Source organism: Canis lupus, chromosome 34 (genome assembly GCF_003254725.2).
Source record: "Canis lupus dingo isolate Sandy chromosome 34, ASM325472v2, whole genome shotgun sequence".
Lineage (NCBI taxonomy): Eukaryota > Metazoa > Chordata > Mammalia > Carnivora > Canidae > Canis > Canis lupus.
In genome coordinates this window covers 16,953,268-16,979,279 of record NC_064276.1, presented here as the reverse complement: position 1 = coordinate 16,979,279, position 26,012 = coordinate 16,953,268, and the positions used below count along the sequence as shown (strand labels likewise).

At 43.7% G+C, this 26,012-nt stretch overlaps 2 protein-coding genes and 1 pseudogene across 2 annotated transcripts; all 3 read right to left on the bottom strand.

Moving 5' to 3' along the window:
* Positions 1 to 5,470: 5,470 nt before the first annotated feature.
* Positions 5,471 to 11,288, bottom strand: LOC112662694 (5-hydroxytryptamine receptor 3C-like). Its single transcript, XM_035710188.2, has 9 exons — positions 11,222 to 11,288; positions 9,578 to 9,744; positions 9,105 to 9,149; positions 7,973 to 8,082; positions 7,516 to 7,685; positions 7,025 to 7,185; positions 6,459 to 6,663; positions 6,030 to 6,245; positions 5,471 to 5,915 (listed from the first exon to the last, which is right to left on the bottom strand). Exons 1-9 carry the CDS (start codon positions 11,286 to 11,288, stop codon positions 5,713 to 5,715), a joined length of 1,344 nt encoding a protein of 447 aa, XP_035566081.1. The 3' UTR covers positions 5,471 to 5,712.
* Positions 11,289 to 16,515: 5,227 nt separating this feature from the next.
* Positions 16,516 to 17,012, bottom strand: LOC112662805 (ATP synthase F(0) complex subunit C2, mitochondrial-like; annotated as a pseudogene).
* A 1,140-nt stretch (positions 17,013 to 18,152) lies between these two features.
* On the bottom strand, positions 18,153 to 24,648 carry HTR3C (5-hydroxytryptamine receptor 3C). The gene is made up of 9 exons (XM_025451428.3): positions 24,582 to 24,648; positions 23,106 to 23,272; positions 22,640 to 22,684; positions 22,061 to 22,170; positions 21,612 to 21,781; positions 19,847 to 20,007; positions 19,116 to 19,320; positions 18,514 to 18,729; positions 18,153 to 18,382 (listed from the first exon to the last, which is right to left on the bottom strand). The coding sequence occupies exons 1-9, from the start codon at positions 24,646 to 24,648 to the stop codon at positions 18,153 to 18,155; spliced, it is 1,371 nt and encodes a 456-aa protein (XP_025307213.3).
* Between the last annotated feature and the right edge of the window lie 1,364 nt (positions 24,649 to 26,012).

The window sequence follows — 26,012 nt, the reverse complement described above, 5'->3', positions numbered from 1 at the left end:
ATGTTAATACATGTTCTTTGTGGGTTTTTTTTTTTTTTTGCCACTTTCATATTTCTTTTCACATAATTTTTTTTAATGTAGGCCCCATGCCCAGTGTGGAGCCCAGTGTAGGGCTTAAACTCATGACTCTGAGATCAAACAAGCCAGTTTTTAAGGTTCCCAGAGTTGAGATCAAGAGTCAGACACTAAAAAGAAAAAGAAAAAGAAAAAAAAAAAAAAAAGAGTCAGACACTTAACTGACTGAGCCACTCAGGCACCCCTCATGTAACTTTGTTTTTAATAAAAGCAATTCACTAAGTCTATGAACAGAATTTCATTTATAGGTTTTTATAGACCTATTCACATTTACAAATTATCTGACAATATGTCCAAATTTAGTCAGGAGAATATGGATAATATACTCTGCATAATATGCTCTTTTGCGTATATCCTAAGGTAATGAATGATCTCAGAAGAGTCTGAGTAGGGGATCCCAGTAGAGGGTGGTACGGATCTCCCGAAGGGCTGACAAACACTTTTCCACTTTTCTTCAGATCTTCTTTCAGCTTTCATAACTAAGGACCTGCTAATTCAGGATTGCTAAAAAGGAGGCATTTGTAAACTAAAATTTACACATTACTTGATGTTCTCCAGATTCAAATTTGGCATTCTAGTATGATCCGGCAGCCTATGAGAAAGTCACAAAGCCTCTACCTGCTAGCAGACATGGGGCTTGTTGGGATTCTCTCAATTTCCAGGACTTTTTCTTAGTGCATCAGCAGCATTGGTCTGAGATAGTCGAAATGCTATTCATGCTCTTTAATAAACTGCTTACTTTGCTTCATCATTTATTCAACACCACATGGATTGTTTGATTCCCCCCTTCAGGGTGTTGTGATGAATTTGCATCAAAAGCAATTTCACTTTGTGGATATATACAAGTTCCCTCAAAATCTGCTGGTATTGGGGACACCTGGGAGGTTCAGTGGTTAGGCACATCTGCCTTCGGCCCAGGGTATGATCCTGGAGACCGGGGATGGAGTCCCATATCGGGCTCCCTGCATGGAGCCTGCTTCTCTCTCTGCCTGTGTCTCTGCCTCTCTCTGTGTGTGTCTCATGAATAAATATATACAATCTTTAAAAAAAAAAAAGTCTGCCTGTGTAGTGACACTTGTGATGTTCTTCCAAAGAATAGAAGCTAGCTAAATAATTTGTAATATAATATCAAGACAAATGTTATAGGGGTGCCTGGATGGCTCAGTGGTTGAGCATCTGCTTTTGGCTCAGGTCGTGATCCTGGGGTCCTGGGGTCCTGGAGTCCTGGGCTTGAGTTCTACATCGGGCTCCCTGCAGGGAGCCTGCTTCTCCTTCTGCCAGTGTCTCTCATGAATAAATAAATAAAATCTTTTAAAAAATAAGACAAGGACAGCCCGGGTGGCTCAGCGGTTTAGCGCCGCCTTCAGCCCAGGGCAGGATCCTGGAGACCCGGGATCGAGTCCCATGTCAGGCTCCCTGCATAGAGCCTGCTTCTCCCTCTGCCTGTGTCTCTGCCTCTCTCTCTCTGTGTCTCTCATGAATAAATAAATAAAATCTTAAAAAAAAGAAGAAGACAAATGTTGTAAAAGTATTACCCATTTTAAAGTTTATAGGACATTGTTTTATAATTAAATGGATAAACTCACAATCTCTCATATAGTATATAGTAAGCAATTCTAGCAATAACTTTTCTGCAACTTTTAATTTTATTTTTTATCTTTTTAAGATTTTATTTATTTATTTGAAAGAGAGAGAACACAAGCAAGTGGAGGGGCATAGGGAGAAGGAGAAGCAGACTTTCTGCTGAGCAGGGAGCCCTATGTAGGGCTCAATCCCGGGATCCTGGATTGAGTGATTGCCTGAGCCAAAGGCAATCACTTAACCAACTGAGTCACCCAGGTGCCCCATCTTTTAAAATTCTATATTATCATCAGTTCTTTTTTTTTTTTTAAGATTTTATTTATTTATTTGAGAGGGAGAGAGAGTGAATGAGAGAGAGAGAGAGAGAGAGAAAGAGAACATGAGCGGGGCTTTGGGGGCAGGGGCTGCATGGAGGGGGCAGAGGGAAAAGCAGACTCTCTGCTCAGCAGGGAGCCCCATGTGGGGCTCAATCCTGGGACTTAAAGATCATCTCCTGAGAGGAAGGCAGCCACTTAACCAACTGAGCCACCCAGGTGCCCCTCACTAGTTCTTTTTTGAGTGAGGCTGTATACATGGGTAAGTAAAATAGTTTCAGTGATTAAAGCCATTTGAAAGTTTCTATTCGAAACCCTTTGAGTGGATTGTAAATGTTTACCCTCAGTTCTTAAATATTACATAAGAGCATCAAAATAATCAACATGGGACCTCTTTTCAATTTCTCACCTTGCTCATCCAAAGATCTTGGCTACCCGGATCTACTGTAAATGTAGTGCTTGTCTATCATGTTTCATCTCAGCCTCCCTGTATGAATACATCAGTACAAATCTGAGGACATATCCCCTCATTATATGATCATCTATTTCTTGGCTGGCACAAATGTCACTTTCTCAGAGAGGCTTTCCTAGAACATCCTGTTAATCTGTGTGTCACTCTCTGTCCTATTACCCTGTTTTATTTTCTTCGGAGTAATTATCAGTACATGAAATCATCAGTTTGTTACTTTAGAAGATTAGCTGCCTCATGCCTTACTGGCCTATAAGTCTTATAAGTCTTACTGGCTTATCCCCAGCTCTTAGATAAAATGCTCACTACATAAATAAGCATAAGATTGGATAAATGAATGAATGAATGCTTCACTCATTCCATGTTGCTGTTCTGGGACCAGATGATTAGATGGTCCATAGAGGCAGAGACTCATTTGAGCTTGATGGCATGTGCCATCTCCAATCAAGTGTCTCTGAGTTGGTCTGATTGGTGAATGTTTTATATAGTTAGAGATGGTGGAAACTGTGTCTAGCCTAAAGTTGTGGGTGATTTCCAAATCAAGGAAGCATGCAGAGCTGACAGGTGAGTGGGGAGCTGCAGTCTGTGGGCTCCTGGTGAGTCATATGATGATGGAGGAGGACCAGGGACAGACACTGTTGAAACTCAATATATGAAGGCAGGAGTCAGTCAGGGAGATGGCAGCAGGGAGCAGGGGAATGAAATAAGCAGGAAGGAAGTGGTGAGCACAGAGAATTATGTGGTGGGGTTATGTATTTTTGTTGTTGTTTAGTCACTTTATTGAGATATCACTTAGATGCCATAAAATTCACCTATTTAAAGTATATAGTTCAATGTTTTTTTGTGTATTTGCAGAGTTATGCAATCATCACCTGTCTAATTTTAGGACATTTTTATCATTCCCCAAAGAAATCCTATACCCATTGGTGTCATTCCTCATTCACCTGGCCTTTTCTCCACCAAGTCCTAGGCCACCACTAACCTACTTCCTGTCTCTATAGATTAGCAGATTCTGGACATTTCACTTAAGTGAGATTATATAATATGTGGTCTTTTGTGATTGGGTTTTCTCTTATTTGGCATAATATTTTCAAGGTTTATCCATAGTGTAGCATGTATGAGTGCTTCATTTCCTTTTCATAGCCAAATAATAATAATATCATCATATAGATATATAAAATTTTATTATCTGTTCATCAATTAATAGACATATGGGTTGTTTTAGCTATTTTGAATAATATTGCTACGAACATTTGCATACCAGATTTTGTGTGGACGTGTTTCCATTTCTCTTGGGCTTGTATCTAGGAGTAGAATTGCTGGGCTATAGGGTAACTCTATGTTCAACATTTTTGAGGAGCTGCCAAATTGTTTTCCAAAGTGCCTGCACTATTTTGCATTCTCTTGTGGGGCTGTTCTGGTAGATGATTTTATGAGTTTGTTCTGGGCCCTTGAGCCATCTGAGTATCATGAGAACAAGTGTGTCGTGATTCAGCCTGGATCCTGCTGTTCAACTACGGCTGCACAAACCCCCTGGTCCCTGAGGCCTAACCTGCAGTGATTCTGCACTAATGTAACCCCAGAGGTGTATTGCGATTAGTCAGTCCCTGCAGGTCCTCCATCTGTTCATATATTAGTCATCCTTCAGAGTCCAAGTCAATACTGCCTCCTCTGCTAGCTCAGTGCTTTCAACTCTGACTGCACATCAGAATCTCATGGGGAGCCTTTAAATATAGCAGATCCAGGGTCCACACCAAAGGTTCTGATTTAATTGGTCTGGGCTAGGGTTATTTAAAAGTCTCTTCCAGACTCCTGCATGGCTCAGTTGGTGGAGCGTCCGACTCTTGTGTTCGGCTCAGGTCATGATCTCATGGGCCAGGTGGGACTCCGTGCTCAGTGGGAGTCTGCTTGAGGATTCTCTCCCTCTGCTCCTTCTCTCGCTCCCACCTGAGTGTGCATGATCTCTCTCTTTCTCTCTCTCTCTCTCTCAAATAAATACATAAATCCTAAAAAAAATTAAAAGCCACTTCAGATAATTCTAATGTGCAGACCGAATCGAGAACCACAGCTCTGCTCCCACTAGAAGAATCCTTTCTCTTCTGAAATTTACAGCAGTTTCTTTTCAATGGCACTCACCAAAACTTTAAAAATAGATCCCATATTTAATTGCAATTATTTGACATATGTATTTTATTTGTCCAGCTGGGCCACAAGCTCTTTGAGGACAGAGCTGTGTTTGACTCATACTCAAGTCTCCATTTGTCAAGGGACATCTGTTTATAGCACCACCTGGGCTCCCCCTGGTACTACTGAGGAATAATGCATAGGAACCAGCCAGACAACAAGTTCTCATGAAGCCTTCCCTGGCCACCCACCTAAACTTGCAGTCTCCATCCCCTGCCATTTCCCATTCTTCCTTTTCTTTTCTTTTCTTTTCTTTTCTTTTCTTTTCTTTTCTTTTCTTTTCTTTTCTTTTCTTTTCTTTTCTTTTCTTTTTTTTCTTTTCTTTTCTTTTTTTTCTTTTCTTTTCTTTTTTAAAGATTTTATTTATTTATTCATGAGAGACAGAGAGAGAGAGAGAGAGAGAGAGAGAGGCAGAGACACAGGCAGAGGGAGAAGCAGGCTCCACGCAGGGAGCCCAACATGGGACTCGATCCCGGAACTCTGGGATCATGCCCTGAGCTGAAGGCAGATGCTTGACTACTAAGCCATCCAGGCATCCCCCATTCTTCCTTCTTTAATTTGCCTTTTCCCCTTGGCACTTAGCACATGCTCTATGTTTCACTTATTATCTTCTTTATTGTCAGTCTCCACCCACTCTCCCTGAGGAGAGGGATTTTTGTCAGTTTGGCTCACTGCTGTACCCTCCGCACTCAGAATAGTGCCTAGCCATAGTGGGTGCTCAATAAATATTTATTAAAAGAATAAATAAATAAATCAGCCTATATTTAAAAAGAAATTTAATCCCTTTTTTCTACACCAGTGTGAGAGTTTTTTTTTTTTTTCTAAAAAATTTTTTTTGAGAGTTGGTTTTTTTTGGGGGGTAAATACTTGTAGTCATTTATTACAAAGCCTTCCTTATCCAAGGAAAGTTACATTTCTAACATATACATGTACATTCTGAGAGTCTGTAGAAGTTCTACTTAAGCCCTGGATCATGGTGTGTTTGGGTCTATGTATGCGAACTGGAGCAGAGGAACAGGGGCTGGGATGGTCAGTTGAAGCTGAACAAACTTGAACCCTGGCTTGCTCTTCTACCATAGAATCCACCTCCTACGTGTTCCAGAGGACGATGACCACGATGATGGAGGAGGCCAAGAAGAGCAGGTAGAGGCGGAAGAGGAAGGTGTCCATCATATGGCTGAACTGCACCCACAGGCCAGCTAGTTGAGTGCTTGTCAGTCCTGAGTCCCCGCTCAGCTCTGCCTCCCTGGGTGCCAGCTCCTTCCCTACCAACTGCCCCGGATCCTTCGGTCCTGTGGAGAAGACAGAGACTCAGCTTCAAAGTGGGAAGGAGACAGGATTGGGGAGGTGGAGGTGAGGAAGCTGGCTCCAGTGTAGAGAGTGTAGGCGGTGCAGACTTTTCTTACCGGGCAGGTGAGGGGGCGTGAGGCCTGGGCCCATATTCTCCTTCCAGAGCTTGGTGGGGCAGCATGTCCTTGGGCTGGCCCAGGAGAGGAGCAGAGAATGGAGCCACCGAGGCATGGCTGGGGGCCGGGTGGTGGCCAGGTGCAGCAGGTAGGTGATGAAGATGGTCTCCAGCAGGCTAACCACCATCAGGGACAGACACAGGGCAAAGTAGACACCTGGGGTGGGGGTATGGAGCATGCATGAGTGGGGCCCAGATGAAGCAGCAATCCCCCGCTTTTCTCTGTTTCACACACAAAGCCCTTTCTGAAATGACCATGATCACTTTCTCCTTTCTGCCTTAGCTGTGTCAGCAGGTCTAGCCAGCGCACTTGTGTACCCTGCCTCCTTTTATCCCCCCCTACTTTCCAACAGTAAGGAGGTAGGCATACTGATGAGGGGGGTGCCACTAGCAGGAAGTAGTTTATTCATCATGAGCAGGAAGACGTTGTAGCCCAGCAGAAGGGTTATCTTGAATGGGGCACGGTTCTCGCTTTCTGCCGGCAGGTAGAAGCTGAGGGCGTCGATGGCAATCAGGAAGCTACTGGGCACCAGAAGGTTTATGATGTAGAGGTTGGGCCTGCGCCTGATGGCCACCTGGAGGCAGGAGAGAGCAGAGAACCAGGTGAAACTAGGGCTGAGGGAAGACTGAGGGACGATTACAGCTCCTTTCTCCCTTGGTGTCCTCAACCCAGCAGGGGCTCTTCCTGGGTGAAAAGCAGCCTTCACATGACAAAAAAAAACTCTGCCACACCCACCAAAGAAAACCTATGCCGGAAGTGGCAGTTTCAGACAGGAGGGTGGCTTTGGGGGACTTGGGAGAGAGAAAGGCTGTGAGGGTTGTGGCACCAAGTGGCTTTCTGGTCTTGGGGTAAGACGTGAGAGGCTCTGGGATTTAGAAAGATCTGATGAAGAACAGTAAGGAGGATGGACACATCTCACAAATCTCTAGGCTTACATAGAACATGATCTGGTCAAAAAGACTGGAGCCCACAGACATCTTCGGCGTGGCCTTGGTGATGCCCAGGAGCTCCCACTCCCCTTCTGTACGGACAATGTCACGTGAAGTGTCTGCTATCTCCCACACTTCCTTTGCCATGCCCAGTAACATGTTTTCCACTGCAGGGGAGATAAACACTCATTCAGCACACTGTTCAGCATCTGCTCTGTGCAGGGCTCAGAGAGATGAGCAAGAAAACTGCTTTAGCTCCCTGTCTCTGGCTGTCCAGTAACATGGCTCCTTCACTCCTCAGTCACCTCCTTTCAATTCTGGGCTTTCTCCTCCTAAATTCAACTCCCCACCACCATCCACACACCCCCAATTAGCAAATACCCCACTGTCCCTCTCTAGGCATTAAAAAAAATAATAACCTTGTTGTGTGTGATGTTTTGTTGCCCCACCGATTGAGCTCATTTTACCCCCTCCCAGAACCCCCACCCACACCTCACCTGTATAGAGGAAAGAGCTGAAGGTGAGGGTGCAGTTTTGCTGGTCAAAGGGGAAGTAGAAAATGTCCAGGCTACAGATGCTGGTCACCCGCATTGGTTTGTTATATACAATGTGACCGTCACTAGTCACATATGCAGAGAGGCCTTCTGGGGTCTGATCCACATCCATGCTAAGTGGCAGAAGGGGAGAGAGGCAGATGCTCTGGGTTTCATATCAGCTTAGGCGGAGCTTCCCAATGTTGCTCACTGTGGCTCCTCTGCCATCTTTTCTGCCCACCACTTTCTCATTTCCAGAATAAATGTCTTCTAGAAATGAGATACTGTTGATGAGCTGTGATAGTGCTCCTCTTGGAAATAAGTTTTTGGTGGCCCCAGTGACTGGGTTTGCCCTATACTGCCCTGGCTTGCTCCTTGCAGAAGGGTTTCCCCTCCAGTTTTCCCTAGCCCCGGCACTCACGATTCCACGATAAAGATGTCTGGGAGCCACAGGTTCTCAGTCGTCACAGTGAGTTTACTGATAGCTCCACATTCTTCTGGATCCCAGCTGATGAACGGGTTATTCCAGACCTAGATCACGGAGCACAGGTGGCTGAAACCTGGAGCTAGTTTATGTCAGCATCTACCCTTCCATTACCTTAAATATATATACATGTGTATGAATTTTTTTCCCTAAATGTATTGACTACAGGCATATGATAAAATTTTAACCATTCCAGAAAGGTATAATATAAAAATCAAGCTATTCCCTCCTTGATTCACTCCAATTCAGTTTATTTTATTTTTAAGATTCTATTTATTTATTCATGAGACACACACACATACACACACATACACACACAGAGAGAGAGACAGAGACAGAGACACAGGCAGAGGAAGAAGCAGGCTCCATGCAAGGAGCCTGACTTGGGACTCGATCCCGGGTCTCTAGGATCAGGCCCTGGGCTGAAAGCAGCGCTAAACTGCTGAGCCACCCGGGCTGCCCCCCATCTCAGTTTATAACCTCAACTCAGTCTCCTTATTAACAGTTTCTTGGGTATCTTTCTTTTTTTTTTTTTCTTGGGTATCTTTCTAGAAAATTAATTAATACATATTCCAGCATTCATTTTTTTTTTCCAGCATTCATTTTTACTTATACAGATAGACTTATACTTTGCACATTGATATTTGTGCATGTCACTTAAAAAAAAACAAACCCTCATTTCCTTTTAAACTCTGATTCCTCTTCTCTACCTATAATGGTAGAAGCTGAGGGCGTCGATGTGATAATGTTCCCCTTCTCTAGCTAACAGTCTTGTTAGCTTTTCAGTTTCCACTCAAAGGAAATTTTAAGCTGGGTGCTGAATACCTTTGGGCCCTGGAGCTTACCTAGGGGTTTTCAACTATACCACCCCCGTCTTCCTGTATTTTCCATCTATGTCTTTCAAAGTTGTTTGGCAGCTGAGAAAGTGATTTGTCATCAGCATGAGCCTTATTTTGTTTGGATTTGTCTATTCCCTCGGGCACTGCCAATTTCAACAAATGTGATTTTTGCAAACAAGCCCAGAAAAGAGGGGAAAAAAAGGGAAGAGAATTAAGCTGGAGTTACGTACCAACTTTAACCACAGAAATGATGTGAGCAGCTGGAGTTGTTCATCCTGACAAAAAAAAGTCCCCATTCAGGATGATTAATGCCCCGAGATCAGGTCCCATTCTACCTCTTGCCTTTGTTTTCTACATGGTCCTGTGTGACTGTTCAGTTTTTCAGTTACAAATCTCAAAAGAAAAGTGGGTCTGAAAAATGCAGGTTACATTGAAAATGTAGGGGAAAGGACAGCATGAAGTCCCATTGGAAATATGTTTTATCCACCTATAGGGGCAGAACTCAAGACAAATGTTCCCTGCAGACACATCACTGCAATGTTCCCCTTCATGTCTCTCCACCCCCTAGGATGGACATCTAACTTGTAGAGCATTTGGGGATGGATTGCTTGCCACTGGACCAGTGCAAAGTTGGGTTGCCAGGGTGAAGACTCCTTGTTCCCTACTAGCAGTCTCTGGAAAGAATGTAGGAGTCAGAACTCACCACTTCCAGGATGGCAGACAAAATGAAGGAGATATTGACTTGAGTGGGGATGCTGTAGTTGATGACTGGACGGAAGTCCTTCTGGTTAAATATAGTCTGGAAGACAGCAGGGTCCACCCCATACTTGTCAAAGCCTGAGCAATTGATGGTGAAAGTGCTTGACCTTCCTGTAGAGAACAGAGACCTATAAGATGGGAATAGGGCTTTTATGTTTCCTAAGTAAGAGGAGTATCAGGGCTGAGGCCTCAAGCCTCTCCTCAGAGAAAGAAAACGTGGACATGGGGTGAAGCATGTGAACCCCTCCTTTCTGGGCCAAGACTTCTGAAGGCCGAAGTTTTCCTGCCAAGGCTAGGGAGCAGGAGCTGGTCTGGTAGGAAAATGGTGGAAGTTGATGTGGTGAGCTGAACCAGGGCTCAGACCTTTCTTCCTGTGCTTTGCTCCCGTATAAAGCCTATCCAAATTTCTATGTAAACAGCCTCTCTGGGGAGTCCTATTCCTTCCACAGTCCCAACCCTGAAGTTTTGGCTTTGTCTGACCATACTTTTTTTCTTTCTAGCTCTATTATGATTTGTTCTCATAGTCACTGAACAAAATTTCCCTAAAATTTTGTTTCTTAATCCCCCCCTTTTTTAAAATTTTTATTTATTTATGATAGTCACACAGAGAGAGAGAGGCAGAGACACAGGCAGAGGGAGAAGCAGGCTCCATGCACCGGGAGCCCGACGTGGGATTCGATCCAGGGTCTCCCGGATCGCGCCCTGGGCCAAAGGCAGGCACCAAACCGCTGTGCCACCCAGGGATCCGATTAATTTCCCCTTCATGCTTTTATATCTTTCCATTTCCTGGAAAGAAAATTTTGGAAAGAAGTCAACATGAGTGCAGTGTGAAACACACAGGGACTTAACGTTGTACTGAATGTGAATTTACTGACTGCCCACTGTGTGCTGCACTCTGTGCCCTTCCCAAATTCAGTGGCTTCCTCTAAGATCTGTGGGATCCATCTTCATCATTACCATTCTGAGAAGATCTCACTGATCATCTACCATGTGCTGGGTGGAGCCATGCAATGAAACATAGAAGCCCCTTGGCCCCTCTCACCCACATCCCAGCCGCATATACTCTGTGATTATTCCTGTCAGTACAGCCCAGCAAGTTCTTCTGTGCCCCATCCATTACTCCCCCGTACCAGCTAACTCCAAGGTACATCTCCAAACCAAAGAGAAACACATTCCGGGGAAGAAAATGTTGTCCTTTCCCCTCTACATCATCTCCTCTGCAAGATCTTCTGAGTGAGGTAGGAAAGGAGCTATGTTACAGTCAACAGGACTCAAACCACCCTGTTCATAGTAACTGTATCTTGGTAGAAAGGAAAAGTTGGAGACTAAAAAAAGTGGGATTGGAGAGGTGATGAATAGAAGGATAGACAGGATAGTAGATGCCGAGGCAGACAAATGAGAGAGGGGCCATGTGTACTGATCAGTGGAATGGGGTTTTTGTCTGTTTCCAAGGAAGCCATAACATAGATACTACAGAGAAATAAAATGTTTAACCTAGCTATTTTAGATGCTCTCTAGGTCTGGAGAATGAAAGGGTTTATGGATTTTGCCCAGAACAGCGTTTCTGTCTTTCTTTGCCCCATCTTACCTGGAAGCAGAAGGCTGACAGTGAGGCAGAGCAGGAATCCCCCCTCAAAAGGCCACCCCCCTTCCATCCTCCTCTTCTGGACTCTTCTCTGGGGATTCACCACGAGCCCCCAAACCTTTGAGCTTAAAGGAGCTCAGACCACACCTTGGTTCCTGATTTTGAATAGTGCTCATGACAGGTGACCACTTCCTGGTGAGAGGCTGTGGCCAGAGAATGTTCTGCTTTGCCCCTCCGCAGGTATGCCTTCTGGGCTCCAGGCAGGGAGGATGTTAGGCCAAGACCAGGGGAACAGCATCTGTTTAGCAGCCTTGTCTAGATGAGTGGTTCTAAATCTGAATTCCAAGTACTTTTTCAGAGAAAATTGGAGACATGGGAGATTGGGCAGGTAAGGTCGTCAGGTAAGGGGTCTTCAGGTCCTTCAGGAACTAACTATGCCTCAGGGAAAGTATATGGATCACTCAGAAAGGGAGATGGTAGAGACACCTGCTAATTTCACAAGGCAAGAACACATAATTATTTTGCTGCAGACCTAGAAATGTATCCTTTATCCACTTGTGGACATTAGGGATTATTGTCAATAGTGAGTTAAAAATATTGAGAGAGTAAGCTCCTTTTTTATGATGAAAGCCTGACTAGCAGACCTCTGCCCCCACAGCTAGCACAGCTAGTGCAGATCTGCAACATCCCTTGTTTGCACTATTAAAACATCTTCATAAGGCTTGTTCTGTCTAGTTTTCTCCCAGTCCAATTCATTTTGCCATTCTCCTAACACAGAACTCTCCTACACGCCCTTCCTTATCTTATGTCTCTTAGAGGCCTACAGACCTGGGGCTGTGGGGGAATGTTGAATTAAAAATCATAGCGATCTTTTTGAAAATACCTCCCCCTCCCACCCCCAGCCCCTATGGAGGTGTGTGTGTGTGTGTGTGTGTGTGTATTTAAAAGCTCCCCAGATGGTTTTGATTCACACTTAACTTCACTGAAAACCTTTGGGCTAGGCTATGTTACCGTACCACAAACAGGATACTGAAACTGATATAGTCAAGATACATAACTTTAACACCAGGATCCCTATGTTGTCCTTTTATAGCTGTAAATACCTCCCTTCCTCCCTAATCTCCTGCTGTCTGGCAGCCATTCATTTGTTCTCCATTTCTATAATTTTGTCATTTCAAGAATGTTACGTAAGTCAAACCACGCAGTATAAACTTTTGAGAATGGCTTTTTTTTCACTGAGTGTAATTCTTTGGAGATCCACCCAGATGGTTGTGTGTATCAGTATGTGTTCCTTTGTATTGCTGATTAGTATTCCATGATAGGAATGTACCACAGTTTGTTCAACCACTCACCTGTTGAGTGGTTCAATTGTTCGACCAATTGAAGGACTTCTGAGTTTTAAGGGAAAACACTTATTTCCTCTACTTTACTTACAACACTTTATATATATATATGTGTGTGTGTGTGTGTGTGTGTGTGTGTGTGTGTGTGTGTCTGTGTCTGTGTTTATTTGAAGGAATGAGGGGCCAAGGGAGAGGAAGAGAGACTTTGGAAGAGAGACTTTCAGGCGGACTTGCCACTAAGCACAGAGCCTGATATGGGGCTCCATTTCATGACCCTTAGATCATGACCTGAGCTGAAATCAAGAGTTGGATGCTTGACCGACTGAACCACCCAGGTGCTCCCACAATATTTCTGACACCAAATTGTGGGTTTTCCCCTCATACCAAGTAATTCTGACGCTCCCCTTCTGGCATACCCCTTGGGTTAAAGGCTCAGTTCCACAAGACTTAGCCCCACTTCAGGTGCCAGTTATAAGTCAGGGCCTTCTATACTTCTGACCAACTGACAATAAATTGGGGGAGCCTCACAACCCCCTCCTCAGATTCAATTTTTTGCTATAACAGCTCACAGAACTCATGGAGACATTTACTTCTGTTAACTGACTGAAAAGGATATAATAAAGTATATAGATGAACAGCCAGATGAAAAGGTACACAGGGTGAGATCTGGAACAGTCCTGAGGGCAGGAGCTTCTGTCTCTATGGAGTTCCAACATGTAGATGTGTCACCAATCTGGAAGGTCTCCAAACTGCATAGTTTAAGGATTTTTTTAAAAGATTTTATTTATTTATGTATGAGAAACACACACAGAGAGAGGTAGAGACATAGGCAGAGGGAGAAGCAGTCTCCACACAGGGAGCCTGATGCGGGACTCCATTGTGGGACTCTGGGATCATGCCCTGAGCCGAAGACAGACGTTCAACGGCTGAGCTACCCAGGTGTCTCAGTTTAAAGATTTTTTACAGAGGCTTCATTATGTAGGCACAATCAATTATTAAGTCAATCTCCAGCCCCTCTCCTCTCCCTAGAGGATGGGGATTAGGGCTGAGAGTTTCAAGCTTTTAGTCATGGCTTGGTCTTTCTGGTGACCAGTCCCCATCCTGAAGCTATCCAGGAGTCCAACGAAAGTCACCTCATTAAAATAAAAGATGCTCTTATTATCCACAAAATTCCAAGGGATTTATGAACTTTGTGTCAGAAACTGGGAGCAGAGACCAAATATACATTTTTTCACAGAGTTGTTCAGTTTTTTCCTATTACATGGAAAGCTGTTATAAACATTTGTCTATGGGTTTTTGTGTGAACAAGTCTCCTGGAATAAATATTCAGAAGTAGAATTGCTGATTGTATAGTATTTGCATGTATGATTTTTAAAGAAACTGTAATACTCTTTTCCAGAGTGGCAGTACCATTTTACATTCCACCCACAATGTATGAATGATCCAGTTCCTCTGCATTTTTCAAGGTTTAGGACTTTGGATAAGGAAAGACTTCTGAAAATAGGACCCTAAAATCACAAACGTAGAGGAAATGATTGATAAATACAGCAGTTAAAAAAATTTTAAACTTATTTTCATGAAAGGACACTAAATATGAAAAGCCAAATCATAAACTGGGAAAATAATTTTATAACATATAACTGAGAAAAGAATAGTAGAAAATACACAAAACATATAATGACAAACAAAACAAAACAAAACAAAACCCTATCAGGAAAATGGACTAAAGACATAAATTGGCACTTTATAGAAGAGAAAACACAATCAGCCAACAAAAACCAAAAAGATACTCACACAAAAACAGGGAACAAACTGATGGTTGCCACAGAGGAGGGAGATGGGCAGAATGGTGAAGGGGAGTGGGAGATACAGGCTTCCAGGTATGGTAAGTAAGTGACGGGGATGAAAGGCACAGCATAGGGAATAGAGTCAAGGGTATTGTAATAGCATTGGATAGTGACAGATGGTAGCTACACTTGTGAGCACAGCATGACATATAGACTTGTCAAACCACTATGTTGTACACCTGAAACTAGTGTAACATTGTGTGTCCACTATACTTGAGTTTAAAAAAGATAAGAAAATAGAATATAGGTCAATGTTAATACCAATACCTCTCTCTCTCTCTGAATAAATAAAATCTTTAAAAAATAAAAAAAAATAAAAAAGATAAGAAAATAAACACTGAGATGTGAAAAGGTTGTGAGGATACTGCTGGATGCTGCTAAAGAAAAGAGAGTGAGAAGCTAGTAGAAAGCACAACCCAAGAAGTTAGAAATATGATCAAACATTTGAGGACAGTAATATATCCAGGGCCAGTGGGTTGGTTTTTACAAACAGTTCATAAACTTCCATGCACACTCTTAACAGAGATTTATGAGAGAAATTGGAGGAAAAGGAAATAAAGTTATTATCACAAGGGCTACTATTTTTTTTTTAAAGATTTTATTTACTTATTCATGACAGACACACAGAGACAGAGACACCGGCAGAGGGAGAAGCAGGCACCATGTAGGGAGCCCGATATGGGACTCGATCCACCCCCCCCCCCAACCCCGTCTCCAGGATCACACCCCCCGGCTGAAGGTGGCGCTAAACCGCTGGGCCACTCGGGCTGCCCAAGGGCTACTATTTATATATATCTTTTAAACGGGAGAAGGATGGCAGGAACCAGAAGCACCCCCTCTGAAATTGTGAAATACTCCTAATGTTCCTGATGACATGTCTGAGCTAGTACTAGCTTAAAATATTTTGCTTTGTTTTTTAGATCATATTTTAGATCACAAAGTTCATCTCAACCCTAACATATGAACAGGATGTTCTTTCGCAAAGGATATTGTCAATTATAATGGTCTTGGCACAGAAAATCTAAAGTCAAATTTCAACGAGGTGGAAAAAACTTGCAAAATGACATGTAGAGAAATACAAGTGTGGAGATGGGAAAAGAAATGATGCAAAAGTGATCTTAAAAAATTGAAATTCAAAAAAAAATTGAAATTCTGCAAAGATGAGGTAAACATTCTTCATTTTATGCTACTGGCAAAAGTCAAGGACAAGTTTCTGCATGAGAAATATGTTCTGAGTAATGGAAAGAAGGAAACATGAGAATGTGCAAGCAGAAATACCTGTCTGTGTATAATTAATATCTCTAAGAACTCAAAAGTAAAGTTGATGCATAAAAGTGGGTTGCTAATTTTCCACATTAGATATGGAAAAACAAAATAAAATATACCAGGATGGGATAAAGGGATTATACCTAGAAATAGTAAAATACTGATTCTTGGTTGACTGGCATTCATGCATACATTTAATCATTCAGTGAGTCTATATTAAGCACCCATTGTGTGTCAGGCATTAATGCCGTATTCTGAGTTAGACAAATGAATGAGACATTGTACTTGACCCACCCAAAAACATAGTCTCTTAGAGAAGGCAGAAATATAAATAAATCTCTGAAATGTATTCACCTAATTGAAATATAATTCAGAAATTTGTCTTTGGTATTCTTTTAACTTCCCATTTCAATTTCTGGCTCTCCTCAGGGCCAGCTGTTAGAATCCTCCCCAAGATCATATCTGCCTATGAAGTTGTGAAGTACTATTATAAGGAACACTTTAAAAAATAGGGTTTTTTTTTTTTTTTGGATAGTAAAGATAATACATGCTCATTGAAAAACAATTAAGAAAACACAGATGAAGATATAAAAGAAAATAGTAATAATTTTTAATCCTATTATCCAGGACAAAGTTTGCTTGTGCTTTGGTCTCTAGCCATCTATATCTTTTTTCTCTGCACTTCTTTTTTTTTTTTTTTTCTTATTAATACAGTATTTATTTGTCTTTCCTCTGTCAAACCCTGAGCCAACCACTTTCCCCAGGCTGCCTGGGGAGGTATAGGAAAAGGAACATACAGGGATACAGGGCAGACAAGACATGGGAGAAAGACCTATGGGAGGTGGAGACGACTCCTTCACATGGCAAAGAGGATGAGAAAAGCCACCATCAGGCAAAGAGCCCCAGGGCCTCCGAGAGGGCAAAGCCCAGAATGGCGTAGGAGAAGAGCTGTTGCTTCAGAGAGGGATTCCTGGCATAACCAATGATGAGGCTCCCAAACACAGTCCCAATTCCAGCCCCAGAGCCAGCCACCCCTACAGTGGCAGCCCCAGCCCCAATGAACTTGGCTGCCGTGTCAATGTCCCTTGAAATGGTGCTGGTTTGGAAGCTGCGGCTAGGAATAAGTGAGGTCAGGGGATGTGGGGCTGTCAAGCTGCTGAGGCTCTTATCTGGCAGTGTCTCTGGTGGTTTTAGCACCACTGCAGACAGTGATCGGCTCAACAGCTGAGAGGTGCTCCGGACCAAGAAGGGGGTGGAGACGAACTTTGCACAGGCGTACATTTTCAGGGGATGAAGGGCTGTAGCTGGAGAGCTGCTCCCAGAGCGGAGACGACCGAGAGGCTTTCTCTGCACTTCTCTCCAGCCTTCTTTTTCTTTTTAAACAGAACTTATGTATAAAAACTGTTTTATAACTTGTTTTTTTCCACTTTATATATCATGAATGTGTTTCCATGGTATTAACATTGACCTATATTCTCACTTTAAATGGCTACAAAGCATCTAATTGTGTGGCTGTATGACAATTTATTTAACCTGAATCCTTGAATTAAGGTCCCTAACTAGTATTTCTGGACCTCCTCCAAGCAAGTATATCATATTTTATTTATTTATTTTGAGAGAGAGAGAGCTCAAGGGAGTGCAAGTAGGGAGAGGGGCAAAAGCAGAGTGAGAAAGAGAAGCTCAAGCAGACTCCGCTAAATGTGGAGCCCTACAGAGGGCTTGATCTCACAACCCTGAGATCATGATCTGAGCAGAAATCAAGAGTTAGATGCTTGACCAACTGGCCACCCATGTGCCTCCAAACATGTATTCAGAAGGCCCTCCTTGTTTGATTTTGTGAATTCTGGGTGGTGGTGGGGAAGATACAATATATCATTTATTTCAAAGAGCAATTTCTGGAATGAGAGAGATAAAGGCAAGTGAAATGAAAGTGGTTGATGAAAGAAACATTTTGCAATTGTAAATATTTTATAGTGATTTCTTACAAATGAGACTTAACCCTTTCATTCTTTTAAAACTGTGAGTGTCTGAAAGACTTCAAATCAAATTGGATTACACTCACTTAGAGTGAACTATCAGTGTCTTGCAAGAGAACTCTCTGCCCCAATGTTTATGGACCTATTGTAAATGTACTGAAGAGCCAGTGCTTTGTGAAAAGTTGTTTTTTGGGACAATCATTGAAGGAGAGACTGCTGACCCTGACCTCCATTGGTAACAGAGTCAGAAGTTAGGTGTGGCTAAGGAACACTAAGTGTGTAGGAATGAGGACCAAGGCATATGAGAAATCAGGAAATTGTTTGGGGGCAGTTCTGAACCTGTACAGTAGGGTTGTGTTGGAGTTTGGGGGGTATTGATGGGGCATGGTAGTCACTGGGGTAAGTGAAGAAGTTCAGAAAAGGAGCCCAGGTCTGGCTGGCTCTAACACCAAGAGAAACTTCAAGCTGTGGTTTTCATGGAGGAGTGGATGTGGATGTCTCCCTAGGTGTTCCAGAGGATGATGACTGTGACCACAGAGGTGGCCATGAAGAGCAGATAGAGGCAGAAGAGCAGGGTATCCATCATGTGGCTGAACTGCACCCACAAATCGACCAAGTGCTGCCTCTGAGCTTCATCTTCCTGCTTGGCCCTTGTGGACTCAGGACACCCATTTAACTCTGCCTCTCTGGGACCTGACACCTTTCCCACCAACTCCACGGGCTCCTTCACACCTACAGAGGGAAAGAGACTCAACCATGGGTCATGAGGTGCGCTTAGGGAGGGAGGGGGGCAGGGAAGGAGGCAGGAGCAGAAGAGTGGAATTGTGGGAAGAGGAAGTATGGGCAGTGCTGCCTCCCCTTACCAGGCAGGTGAGCAGGGTGGAGGTTTAGGCCTTTATTTCCCTTCTGGGGTGCAGTGGGGCAGCATGTCCTTGGGTTGGCCCAGTAGAGGAGCAGAGAGTGGAGCCACCAAGGCATAGGTGGGGGCTGGGTGGTGGCCAGGTGCAGCAGGTAGGTGATGAAAATGGTCTCCAGCAGGCTGACCACCATCAGGGACAGACACAGGGCGAAGTAGACACCTGAAAGCAAAACAAGTTATAAGTAAACCAGGGCCGTTTCATCTCTACACTTTTCTGAAGACTTTCTCCAAATCCAATGTTTTTTTTTTTTTAAGGTTTTATTTATTTATTCATGAGAGACACAGAAAGAGAGGCAGAGACACAGGCAGAGGGAGGAGAAGCAGGCTCCATACAAGGAGCCCAATGCAGGACTTGATCCTGAGAATCTGGAATCAGGCCCAGCGCCAAAGGCAGAAGCCCAGCTGCTGAGCCACCCAGGCATCCATCTCCAAATTGAATCTTTCCACAGAACCTCTTCCCTCCTTAAGTGGAGAAGCAGCCAGTTTCTGGTTCCCCTCCCTATGCCCTGCTGCCTTTGCTTCCCTGGAAAGTGGGAGGGACCATACTGATGAGGGGGGTGCCACTGGCTGGGAGTAAGTCATTCATCATGAGCAGGAAGACGTTGTAGCCCAGTAGAAGGGTTATCTTGAACGGGGCACGATTCTCGCTTTCTGCTGGCAGGTAGAAGCTGAGGGCATCGATGGCAATCAGGAAGCCACTGGGCACCAGAAGGTTTATGACGTAGAGGCTGGGCCTGCGTCTGATGGCCACCTGTGGGGCAGAGAGATTATGGAGAAGGTAGCAAATATACTGATGCCAAGGGGTTCTTGTATATTTGACTATAGTCCTTGCTGATGTGCTGTTAGGCTGGCTGTGGGATGATTGCTTTAGGTAACACATGTATTTAATTGTATCCTCTACTGAAGTGTCCTGCTTTGTTGTCTAATTTTCAGTGGTAAATGTGTCCAACCTGCTGGGAACACAACAATTGCAGACTTTCAGGGGCAAGTAGGGCCCTTGGGGCCATCACAGAGGTGGCTGCTCCATTCTGAACAGTAGAGCTTGTTACAGCTGAGCTACTCCTCCTCTTTGTAGGGTGGAAGAGGGGGGAAAGAGGGGAGGAGGGGAAGGAGGAGGCCCTGGTGATCCTTCTTTAGGGCAGTTAGGATAGAGGGTAGAGTGGGGAGCAGGTGCTTAACCCCCTGGAAATCCTTTTTACTTTCCAAAGTGCCTTAGGTCAAGAGGAAAATCACAGAGGACCTGGGCTCAGAAGTCAGAAAGGGACCCTTGGACTTACATAGAACATGATCTGGTCATATACGTTGCTGCCCACCAGCATCTTTGGGGTGGCCTTGGTGATGCCCAGGAGCTCCCACTCTCCCTGAGTCTGGATGAGGTTGCGAGATGTGTCTGTTATCTCCCACACTTCCTTGTCCATGCCCAGTAGCATGCTATCCACTACAAGGGAGACCGGGGACAGCTCAGTCCAGAAGTGCTTCCAAGATTCCTGCACCCAAGTTAACTTCCCCCCCCTGAGCTTCTTTGGCAAACTTTCTTCTCTATTCCTTTTCTTCTTCAAGGAACTTTATAACCTACCTGGGAGACCAGACAAAACAATTAGAAAATGCTTCAGTGTGCTGGATTTCATGGTAGACTTTTTTTTTTTTTTTTTTTTAAGAAGGAATAAGTGAATGCAGTCTGAAGTATTCAGAGAGGACTTCAATGCAGGAAGTACAAGGGAATACAGCTGGTCTTTGAAGAAAGAGAAAGAATGGAGGGGGAAAGAAAGTTTTTTCAAAAGTGGGTTATAGGACCACAATTCATGTATATGCAGGCTGCAGCATTGATTTTTTTTTTTTCCGGTTGAAAACAAGAATGAATCAAAGTTTTTATGGGAATACTGGGTATGACTCAAAGTGAGTCAAGAACTTTTGCAATCATTCCTATTTTCCTTCTCCATTTCCCAGTTGTATGATGTTGTTTTAGTGGTATCAAACTCGAACAGCTCAACCTTTTTATAATTACATGCATGCCCACTATAATGATTAATTTATCCAAATCTGCCACATGACACTTGGAGGTATTCAGTGTGTTTACTGGTTTAAGTGTGTTAGCTATCAAAATTAAGTTTTCAGCTAAAAATTGTAGAGCAGCAGCTCTACAGCAGCTCAAGGTCAGATAGGCCTCATTGGCATAAGGGCCACCCAAGATCTCAAGCAGTCCTTTTTTTAAAAGTTTCTTTTCTTTTATTTACTTATTTATTTTGGTAATTGCTATACCCACTGTGGGGCTCAAACTCACAACCTGGAGATCAAGAGTCACATGCACTTGTGATTGAGCCTCGCAGGTGCCCCTATAGTTTTTTTTCTTAATTAAAGATTTTATTTATTTATTAGAGAGAGAGTGTGTGTGTGTGTGTGTGTGTGCATGGAGGGGGAGGGTCAGTGGGGGAGGGAAGAGTAGACTCCCCACTGAGTGTAGAGCTTGATGCAGAGCTCATCCCAGGACTCTGAGATCATGACATGAGCCGAAGTCCAACGCTCAACCAACTGTCACCCGAGTGCCCTTCTGTAGTTCTTTTTTTTTTTTTTAATATTTTATTTATTCATGAGAGACACAGAGAGAGAGAGAGAGAGGCAGAGACACAGGCAGAGGGAGGAGCAGGCTCCATGCAGGGAGCCGGATGTGGGACTCGGCCCACCCAGGTCTCGAGGATCACACTCTGGGCCAAAGACAGGCGCTAAACTGCTGAGCCACCTGGGCTGCCCCCTTCTGTAGTTCTTTTTAAATAAACTGTATTGAGAAATTAAAGCAGTGATTCTTAACCCTGTCTGCACATTAGCATCTCCTGAGGACATATAAAAAGTAATCAGTACCTGGGCCCCACCTGGAACAATTAATTCGAAATCCCTAGAGTGATGCATAGTTACTGACATTTCAAAAAAGCTTTAGTGGGTGGCCAGAGTTAAGAAACACTGATCTAAAACCTTCCCTAACAATACCTGCACCACTTAAATATCTTCCCCAAATCTTGAATAACTGGCAATACATGTCTTGCTCACCTGTGTAAAGGAAGGAACTGAAGGTGAAAGTGCAGTTCTGCTGGTCAAACGGAAAGTAGAAGATGTCCAGGTTACAGATGCTGGTCACCCGCACTGGCCTGTCATACTTCATTCGACCTTCACTGTTGACAAATGCCGTGAGACCTGGAGGTGCTCTATCCACATCCATGCTGCTCGTGAGAGGGAGGGAGTTGGTGCTGTGGTGCCTTCATTAGCTTTTGTTTCCCTTTCTTCCCATATCTTTCCCTACTGTGCTCCCCTTTTGGACCCTTTCTCTACTGTCATGCCATCTTGTCTCTTGTACAGCTCATAGTATTTTGTGCAAGTCAATTAATTGAGATTAACTGTTCTCCTGTCTGAGTGTCTTGGTTTTCCTGTGCTCTGCACTGACCCTCAGCTGTTCTTTGCAGATGGGCTTTGTGCTGGCTTTCCCCAACCCAGATACGCACGATTCCACAATGAAGATGTCTGGGAGCCACACGTTTTCAGCTGATACAGTGAGGTTTTTGAGGCTGACACACTCTTCCAGGTTCCAACTGATGAAAGGATTATCCCACATCTGTAGCCAGGGCAATGGGAAAAGAGGTGAGCAGTGGTGCAGCTAATTCAGCCAGCTTCTCCTACCTTCTTGTTCTTCTTTGAGCTCTGATCTTCTTTCTCCCACTCATGTCCCTGTGACCACAGCGGGTCTCCCTCTCTTTATCCAGCTAAGTGCTATTGGTAATGTACCCGGTAATGGCCTTTTTTCCGGATAGACCTTAATTATAACCTAAAACCCCCTTGGTCCCAGGAGCACACCAACATATTGGCCTGCAAACCATTTGGCCATTTTCTTGGATCACTATTTCCATTTTTGCAAGCTGCCTGGGGAGATTTGTGTCCTCAAGGTCAGTCCAGTTCTAGATGGAATTATTTGGTCCTGGAAAGATTTGTACATGAGTAGAGGTTGGACTAGGAAACCTCTAAGTTACTCCTCACCTTTATACTTACAAATGGAAGTGGGAAAAGGACGGTTGAATCTGCCTTACCACATTCATCCACAGGAATGACGTCAGAAGCTGGAGCTGTGCATTCTGGTAAAGAGATTGCCATCCAGGATCATTAGTACAAAAAGACTTGGCTCATGCCCACCTCATATTCTTACCAATATTTACTAATTTATTGGGTCAGGCATAGTTCTAGATGCTCGACTGTCTTTTCCTCACTTGTCTGCCCCTGTATCTAGGGACAATTCAGGTTTTAACTGACATACTGATCACTTTTTCCTGGAGCATTCCAGAAAGGACAGGACTCAAGAACAAATCCTTCCTGAAAAAAAATACCACTGTAACATTCTTCTTTATTTCTCCTCATCCTGTAGGAAAATCCTCTAATTTGTGTAGAATCCATTTAGAAGACCTATTGTTCACTACCAGACCAGTACAATGTTGTATTAATAGGGCAGAGGATCCTTGTTCCCTATTAGAAAAATGGAAAGTGGGGACTAGGTCTCACCACTTCCAGGATGGCAGACAGGGTGAAGGAGATGTTGACATGAATGGGGTTGCTGTAGTTGAGGACTGGACGGAAGGCCTTTCTGTCAAACACTGCTTGGAAGGCAGCAGGATCCACCCCATATTGGTCAAAGCCTGAGCAATTGATGGTGAAAGTGTCGCCTCTTCCTGTAGTGAGCAGAGACCCTGTGAGAGAGGCCTCCATGGCTAGGGCTGAAGCCTCTCTGCAGAGAGAAAACGGGTGACATACTGGGAGGAGTGGGAAGCCCTCCTTCCTGGGCCAAGATTCCCCAAGGCCAAATCCCTTCCTGCCAGATCAGAGGGGATAGGCAGGTCTGGTAAGCAAATAGTGGAAGTTGATGTGGTAAGCTGAACCAGAACTCTATTCTCATTCCTATTGTTTCGTCCTCATGCAAAACCTGCCCAAATCTGTATGCAAACTTGGCCTTGGTGCAATGGCAGCTACTTCAACAAGTCCTCAAGTGTATCCATCACAGACTGCTTGGATCTACCTAGTAGCACCTCTCAGCACTGCCCTAAAACTCATCATCCAAATCACTTAGAAATCTGCTATAGTGCATTTCTCTTCCTTATTCTCAGAGACTTCCATTTTCTGAAGACAGTAAGTGATTTATCAAGAAAATAAAGGAAGTAAATAATTTTACGTTCTAGGTAGATATGGGTAACATGTAGTAGGTATTCTGAATTGGTATGTACCTTGGCACTATGCATTTATTTTGCCCTTCTCAGATTTAGTGACCAGATATCTTGGGGTTTATTTCCAGCATTGGGATAATTAGATGATATCACTGAGCTTATACCACATGCCAGTCATATAATGTGGCCTCTGCAGGTGTTGTCTCTTCGCTATGACCAGGAACCCATCTTGGTAGTACCTGGGCAGAATCTTTCCCCATTTGAGCTTTGTGAGATATTTTGCTTTGCTTGTTTCTCTACAACTCTATCTCTTTCCATAATATTTAAGGTATATATCCTGACTAGGAACAGATATTCCCTCATGGAAGCAAAGTATCTACTCCTACCTCAGATTGATTTTTTTTTTTTTTCTCAGATTGATGCTTAGCCTCCCTCAGTGTTTTACACTTATTCCTTCATGGCATGTTTAAAATCTATGGCTACTCTTCTCACAGATACCATATCAAGGGAAGAAGACAGGGAGAGTAGGATGAGGGTGTGGTGGGAGGGACATTGGTAGTAAATGAAAAGGTGGAAATGGAGAGGTGGTGAAGTAGGACAGTTTGGCAGATCTCTATATGGACAGGAATACAGAAGGCTGTGATCTGATCAGCGGAATGTCTATCGGTCACACACACACACACACACACAGTCAAGACACAGATATCAGGGAAGAAGTATTTAACATGTTACTTCCGAATGTCCTCCAAGTGCTGAAGGGAAGTTCCTAGATGTCCTTTAGAACCACATTTTGGTCTTCCCTGTTCTTGGCCCATCTTACCTGGAAGCAGAAGGCTGACAGTGAGGCAGAGCAGGACTCTCCCCCCAACAGGCCACCCCCCTTTCATCCTTCTCTTCTGGACGTCTCTCTGGGGATTCACCATGAGCCCCCAAAACCTTGAACTTAAAGGAGCTCAGACCACACCTTGGTTCCTGGTTTTGAATAGTACTCATGACAGGTGACCACTCCCTGGTTAGAGGCTGTGGCCAGAGAGGTCACAGCAGAGTGTCCTGCTTTGCCCCTGTGTTGGTATGCCTTCCGGGCTCCAGGCAGGGGTGGGAGTTGGGCCAAGACTAAGGGAGAAGCACCTGCTTGGCAGCAATGTGCTGAGATCAATAACAAAGCAACTCACTTTAATGAGAGGGTGAGGGCTGGGGAAGTAAGAATTAAGTTCTTCTAAGGCCAAGGAATCTTCAGATTTAGAGAGGTAACAATATTTAGTGATTTTGTTATGTATTCATTAAAGGTAATTACAAATACCAAATTATAAAGCTTGATTCCTGCCTTCATCATCTATTGTCTATATTTTTTCAACAGCCCCTACCAAGATTTCCTCCTTTCAATCCCTTTGCCTTTCTGATTCATTTCCCGTAAACCAAATTTTCTATATTTTTTTTACTTTATTCATTGATTACATGGTTATGGAAGTTATAAAATTAAGGTAGCAGAACCATTTTTAATGTCTTTGTGTTGTCTGTAGAGTTATGCAGTATCATAAACTAGTAATCTCAGATAACATCAATATTCATGGCATGTATCAGTAGTATGTCTTATGTGACATCTCTATATAGAAAACACACTTGGGGGGATCCCTGGGTGGCGCAGCGGTTTGGCGCCTGCCTTTGGCCCAGAGCACAATCCTGGAGACCCGGGATCGAATCCCACGTCAGGCCCCCGGTGCATGGAGCCTGCTTCTCCCTCTGCCTGTGTCTCTGCCTCTCTCTCTCTCTCTCTCTGTGTGTGACTATCATAAATAAATAAAAATTAAAAAAAAAAGAGAGAAAAAAAGAAAACACACTTGGGCCAAATGAATGAATTGGAGCATTGTTATATTAAGTATCTTAGTTACATTTCCAGAAAGACTTAGAAATTTTTTCTTTTTTTTTAAAAAAAATTTTATTTATTTATTCATGAGAGAGAGAGAGAGAGAGAGAGTGAGGCAGAGACACAGGCAGAGGGAGAAGCAGGCTCCATGCAGGGAGCCTGACGTGGGACTCAATCCCGGGTCTCCAGGATCATACCCTGGACTGAAGGCGGCACTAAACCGCTGAACCACCCGGGCTGCCCTAGAAATTTTTTTCTTGCAGAAAGGGGGAAGAATCAGATCTAGAATACAAAAGAAACTTTGTTCAGAATAGAAGATTATGACGGCTCTAAATTGAAAGAGCTGAGGAAGGCAGGAATGACTGAGGGGCTCAAGCTAGGGAAACA

What these genes read in the sequence shown, in the direction of transcription:
- LOC112662694 (XM_035710188.2), bottom strand. Translation starts at nt 11,288, where the DNA reads ATGGAAGGGGGGTGGCCTTTTGAGGGGGGATTCCTGCTCTGCCTCACT. An exon ending in CATTTCTGTGGTTAAAGTTG is followed by an intron (nt 8,083 to 9,104) that starts GTACGTAACTCC and finishes TCCGTGATCTAG; the next exon opens with GTCTGGAATAACCCGTTCAT. An exon ending in TAGTGGCACCCCCCTCATCA is followed by an intron (nt 6,246 to 6,458) that starts GTATGCCTACCT and finishes CCCCCACCCCAG; the next exon opens with GTGTCTACTTTGCCCTGTGT.
- HTR3C (XM_025451428.3), bottom strand. Translation starts at nt 24,648, where the DNA reads ATGAAAGGGGGGTGGCCTGTTGGGGGGAGAGTCCTGCTCTGCCTCACT. An exon ending in ATGACCAGATCATGTTCTAT is followed by an intron (nt 19,321 to 19,846) that starts GTAAGTCCAAGG and finishes TCTGCCCCACAG; the next exon opens with GTGGCCATCAGACGCAGGCC. An exon ending in CCACCCTGCTCACCTGCCTG is followed by an intron (nt 18,383 to 18,513) that starts GTAAGGGGAGGC and finishes TTCCCTCTGTAG; the next exon opens with GTGTGAAGGAGCCCGTGGAG.